General features: G+C 41.7%; 1 protein-coding gene across 2 annotated transcripts in view; it reads left to right on the top strand.

Moving 5' to 3' along the window:
- Nucleotides 1-1,385: 1,385 nt before the first annotated feature.
- The window catches only part of adpgk2 (ADP-dependent glucokinase 2), an 82,412-nt gene continuing 77,797 nt past the window's right edge, over nucleotides 1,386-6,000 (top strand). For both annotated transcript variants that reach the window (XR_014620824.1, XM_084337262.1), the window contains exon 1: nucleotides 1,386-1,628. Coding sequence is in view for 1 of the 2 variants with exons in the window: in XM_084337262.1 (XP_084193388.1) it covers nucleotides 1,430-1,628 (199 nt within the window). In the remaining variant the exon portion in view is untranslated. The remainder of the gene's footprint in view (nucleotides 1,629-6,000) is intronic.

The raw sequence follows: 6,000 nt of genomic DNA, 5'->3' as shown, positions 1-6,000 counted from the left end.
GCGGTCGCAGGATTAATAACGTTAATGTTAGTTCGGCCAGATAAACAATTAAAATATACTAATTAAAATGGTTAGACCTGTGATATTTGTACTTTGTAGGTCTGCATTTTAAATGTAAGGAGTAAAAAGTATGTTTTTTTTCTCTGAAATGTAATGGAGTAAAAGTACAAAGTATACAAACATAATAATACTTGAGTAAAGAACAAATCCCCCAAAACAGTACTTAAGTATTGTAACGAAGTACAATTACTCAAGTACTTTACACCCCTAATCTATCATATATAATCTTTTAGAAGGCTCTGGTATGGAGACGTAATTGATAGGCATTTGTCCTGCTGTCCTTGTGTGTGAGGTCATTTTCTCTATGTGTATCTGTCATACTGTAATTTGTTGAAAATGTCTCCATAATATCATTGCGTTTGGTGAAATACTTTTTTCGGATTCTTATGTTGATTGATTGAAAACTTTATTAACAGATTGCAGAATGGGTACAATACAGTACAGCTCAATACACACATGTTAAGGGGATGCAGACCAGAGAAAGACTTTAGTCTTGTTTACATCAGGGTCCCCCATTTTCAATTCATCAGGACATATATGACATATAGACAGTACTGCTACATCTATACATTTATGACTTACCAGATTTGCAAATACAGTACTGTTTGTGATACAAAAAGAGTCCAGAAAAGGGAGTATATACATTTGACGAAAAAACTGTACATTGGAGGAGGTTGTGTGTGCGTGTGTGTGTGGGGGGGGGGGGGGGGGGGGACACTGTACAAGCAAAACTGTACATTGGGATATTGACAACCATACTAGGTAATTTACATTGGATCGGACACACACACACACACACACACACAGTACAAACAAGCAAAACTGTACATTGGAATATTGACAAAATGGACTTTAGATACACGTCTTGTATGATGTAGTCTAGTCTGCTTGGATGATTTTTATTATTATTGTTGCTGTTCGTGTATTTGTTTTACTTCTCAAAACTGCTTAAAACAAATGACACTTCCGCCTTGCTGTTGGAAACAAGAAACACACCCCCTTCGCAGTAGTAGAACACATCTTGTTCGTTTTGCTCACCAGCGTTCGCCAAATCCCCAGACTTTTAATAATCATGATATCAAACATGTTAAATGAAAGTTGACTTCTTGAAGATAAATTAAGCATAAATACTATTGTTACCTCTCTCTCTCTCTCTCTCTCTCTCTCTCTCTCTCTCTCTTCGTATACATACTTTATTGTAGCTTGTCTTACAAACTCCACCCACGTAATGCACATACGCGACTTTCTGACTGTCAAAACAAACACACATTTCCATCGCGCAAACGCCAGCGGGCCCCCGAACCAGTTTGCAGCGAGGGGTCGGACAGTGCTGGTTCACTGCGCTGTAGTAGCATCTAGCTAGCCAGCGATGGAGGGAAGGAGCGGGGTTTCATTCATGAAGTATGGGACTGTTTTCTCCCTTGTTGTGGTTCTGTTGGCGTACTGGTTCCGACCACCTCAGAATGCAATACTGGACGATCGGCTCGACACGGTCCTGTCTTCTCTGCTTCGGGCAGAACGCAAAGTAGGGATGAATAACGTCGCCAGAAGACCAAGAGTGGCTATTGGTAAGTGACACTAGAGTGAGCTAACGTTAGCCTCAGTTAATCTAAAACAAATAAATAGTTAACGTTAGCTAAACTAGATTATGGGTCAGGCTAGCCCCTGGCTTGCACATCGCAGTCACGGAAGGGGCTAGGGTCAGGCTAATAATCAATTTGTCTGGAGCGACGCTGTAGTCTAGTTACCGTAATCTAGAACATTTTGCAAGGCGATTGCTTTTATTAGTTAGTTAGCAAGCATTAACTTGTCAAATCAGCCAAATTCAATTTAAGTTCATTGCTGACGGCAACTAGCTAACATGGGGGATTGTTAGCTAAGTTAATATTGCTAATGAAAAAAGGAAAGAAGAATGCCATTTCACCCTTTTTGAAAAGATAGTACCATGTATATATTTTCTGTTAGGATCTCTGGGTAACAGTACTGTATATCTGCATATCATATGTAACAGTACTATATACCTGTATGTCCCTATGTCATAAATGTCATGATGTCATGCATGTTGTGTATGTCATAAATGTCACTATGAATTGAAAATGGGGGACCCTGATGTAAACAAGACAAACGTCCATTTCCACATCAAACAGCCTGCAAACTACCTGGCGTTCTATCGCCATGCTCTAAGACAAACTCTAACCTTAACCAACTTCGAAAGAGTGCCTAAGTGTCACATAGCAATGTCACAAGACAATATAGAATAAGCTGGAACGGGCTGTATGTGAAAACCAGCCCGTCCAGTAGTGCTTTTAAAGCACCGGTCCCAGGCAGGTAAAGAAAATAACACAAGGCGTTGTTCCAAATAGTAAATGATATTTTATTATAGCAGGGATTTAAACCCACTGTTCCCAAAGAGTAAATTATATTTATTCTTGTAGGGTAGGACTTGAAACCTCCTCTGATCTAACTGGGCAACAAAGGGAAAAAACAACCCACAAACATGTAAACAAATAGGGAAAAAGGTAATTGGAGAACAGACAAAGTGAGGTATAGGTAAATACTAAATATATATATATAATACCATATGATATAAGATATAGTATACTTCCGATAAATATATATATATATAGATACTTACTTCCACGCAGGAAGGCAAATGGCTCTAAGGCCCACAACACAATACCTATATATTTGGCTACTGGTAAGTCCACACACAGTGGCCAACATAAGCACAAGGTAATCCACACACAGTGGTCAATCAATGGCAACCTCACGAAACTCTATCAGTGTCAACTGACAGAGTGAGGCGCCCCGATGTTGTGTCATCTCCACTCTATTAACCACCCATCTCCACTGCCTGTCCCAAGGTGCACCAATCAGATGCAACCAATCCAATCAGGGAGATGAGTGGCATCTGTGAATAGAAACAGAAATTAGGAGATGACACAACACTACACATAACAGACAACACAAATAATATATTACCCTGATGTTACATGGTGTTAAAATATATGGCAATAATGATAATGAACAACCCACGTACGTGACACTAAGCTTAACCGTCGAAAGAACTTGCCGTCACGCTCTAAGACAAACTCTAACCTTAACCAACTTTGAAGAGTGCCTAAGCTTAACCAGTGTAGAAACAGGCGTCGGCCAAGTTATGACTTTTTATTTATTAATTTAAATATATATTTTTTAACTTTTTACTTAACTTTTTAAATGAATTTATTGAAAAAATAAGAATCGTGAGTATTGAAGATATAATGTTTGTTTGCAATGTTTGCTGGAGCCACCTCATCCACAACAGCGCACCCCGGTCAGAGAGCGGACACAAGAGTCAAGAGAACAGTCCTTTGTAGTTTTATTTAGGATTCTGTTGTTGAATGAGATCTCTCAAAATGGTGGTGTTTCAGAGTGGTTTCTGTAACACATAAGCAGAAACAAGGAATTATAATACATAATTAGCAGAGGTAAAGGTCATATGCATCATGCACAGGGGAGGAAACTAACTTTTTGGCTTACCAGCCAACTGGCGAGTATCTGATTTTTTTTACCAGCCAAACAGATTTTTTACCAGACAAAAAAAATCGCTAATTGTGATAATTACTTCTTTGTATGTCAAGCCGCGTCAATGTTGTGTATGCATCTGGGTAGGCACACTGTGCCTTTAAGACAGCACGGTGGTCTTACGACAGTGCTGTGAAGTACCGTCAAGTGTTGTGGTAACGTCAGTTGGGTTGGTGTGCTGTTGTGCACAGTGCACTGGTTGAGCTAGCCCCTTTCGTGACTGCGATGTGCAAGCCAGGGGCTTTTGAGCATGAAATAAAATGTCTAACCTTACGTCGTAGTCCGGTGCTTTTTTGGAAACATTATAGTCATAACAGATACACCTAGCTGGCTGCTTTGAGCACACGGGGCTAACGTTAGCTAGCAAGCAGCTATAGCAAAAACGCTAACTAGAAGCTAACCACTGTATACAGTTCCAGTAGACTAACATTACACCTCTGTGATTTAAATGTGTCCTTAGTAACTTATACTCGAGGGTTGTGCTAGGGTTGGATGCAGTTCCCCGTTGGTCAGTCTGTCTGTTTTCCATCTTCTGCTGTGTTTAACGTTATCTGTTTGCGAGTGCTCCTGATGGCTAGCCTAGTACCGCAGGACTTTTATTATTATATGTCCGCGGGTTGGCCAGTACTGCGCAAACGTTTATTAAACATTATATGTCCGCGGGTGGTCTTGTGCAGTGCTCTCGTGGCACTGTCAACTAAAGCGAACACTCAGAAGACGCGCACCGTTTGCCAGTGCAGTGATTGCAGAATGTTTTATTTTTTTGTATACTCACCAGCAGGGGAGGAAACTAACTTTTTGGCTTACCAGCCAACTGGCGGGTATCTGATTTTTTTTACCAGCCAAACGTAAAAAATACTAGCATTTGGCCAGTAAAGTGGCCTAATTTCCTCCCCTGATCATGCACTATCCACTGCCTGCATTAGGCCGCTAGGTGACCCATATGCATGACCACGGCTAGTCGCTACCCCGTGCCATGCCCGGCCCATGCGGCCAACCAAGCCAGCGCCAGTGCTGACATGCCAATGGAAATATGCCATATAGCATAGCCAGCTGGCTAGCATTAGCTAGCAGCATGGACCAAACGCAACACAAAGCAGCAAACCCCAAGCCATAATCATACACATAAATCACAGCGCCCCAACAACACACAATGCAGGATACATATGACATTTACCTAGCATAAACCACAGGCATTACATTTTGGAGGCTGGTGATAACTTACTTCCTCAAGAACGCACTCTCAGGCTGCAAATGGAAACACAGGTGCCGGCAATTCACCACCTGTATTTAATTACCAGACTAAGGCCCCTTGGGCTGTCTGGAGAGATGCCTGACTAGGAACAAGAATACACCCTGGGCTGTCCAAAGTAATGCCTGAATAGAAATAATAATACACAGTATGGCAAAATAGTGGGGAATTATTTACAACAGTGAGAGAATTGTGATCTCAATTCTTAGAGAGAAAAATCGTGATTCACATTTTAGCAAGAATCGCCCAGGCTTACTCCGAACGGACCAAACTTTTCACGAATCCTGTCGGCAAACAAGCTAGAACGTCCCGGTCATGTAGTAAATTCTTAAGGCAGAGCCGTTGCAGTGGCTTAAACGAGGAAATATTGTGCACTTCACACGTTTCTATAATTGTTTTGTCGAAACCGGAACGCCTGTCCAGGTAACCCACAGGTCCCAGGAAATTATGTTTCCCTTGGTTGATGGATCAATAGTTGTAGGTAAGGTTTTGCCTTGGCATTGAATGCACCTTCTGTACATGCATTCCATATCACTTGAGCTGCAGACACAGGACTCAACTATTTCAGTTGTGGATGGTGTGGCAACAATCCCAAGCTGGTGAAGCTTCTTGATTTTGAATTTGAAATTCTCGTGGATTTTGCAGGCACAGGTTTCTCTTTGGGAAACGTTGGGTCTCACGATCCAAAAGGGCTTCAGTCTGCAGAACTGAGCCCTTGAGAGTTTGTAGCGAGGATGCTGACTGAGAAATGTAACATGTAGTCTCTCCATAGTGTCAGTGCCCTCTTCCTGAACACTTGTCCTTTCTTGCGGACTTCTCCTGTTTTGCCATTGATGACTGTTGAGTTGTCATCCTGGTGCAAGAAACGACTCACAACATGTCCCATCAATCGTCTCTGGCTGTTGTTGGGCAGGGTCTTGGGCTCTCTCCGGTGGGTGGCTCTCTTCTCAATGGTGCCTATCAAAGGTGCTGGTCCTTTTTTTTCTTTTTCTGTAGCCTTCTAAGCTGCTTCGTTAGGTTAGAGTATTTTCGGGACTGGATTTCCAGTTGATCTTTTGTCACCCTCAGTTTTGACCTCAATGATGTTATGATTCAGGGCTCTACGCTAACCTTTTTCACTA

The sequence above is a fragment of the Notolepis coatsorum genome (assembly GCF_963971535.1).
Source record: "Notolepis coatsorum genome assembly, chromosome: 20".
Classification (NCBI taxonomy): domain Eukaryota; kingdom Metazoa; phylum Chordata; class Actinopteri; order Aulopiformes; family Paralepididae; genus Notolepis; species Notolepis coatsorum.
The sequence above is the reverse complement of the archived record's forward strand: the minus strand, read 5'-3'. Positions and strand labels throughout refer to the sequence as shown.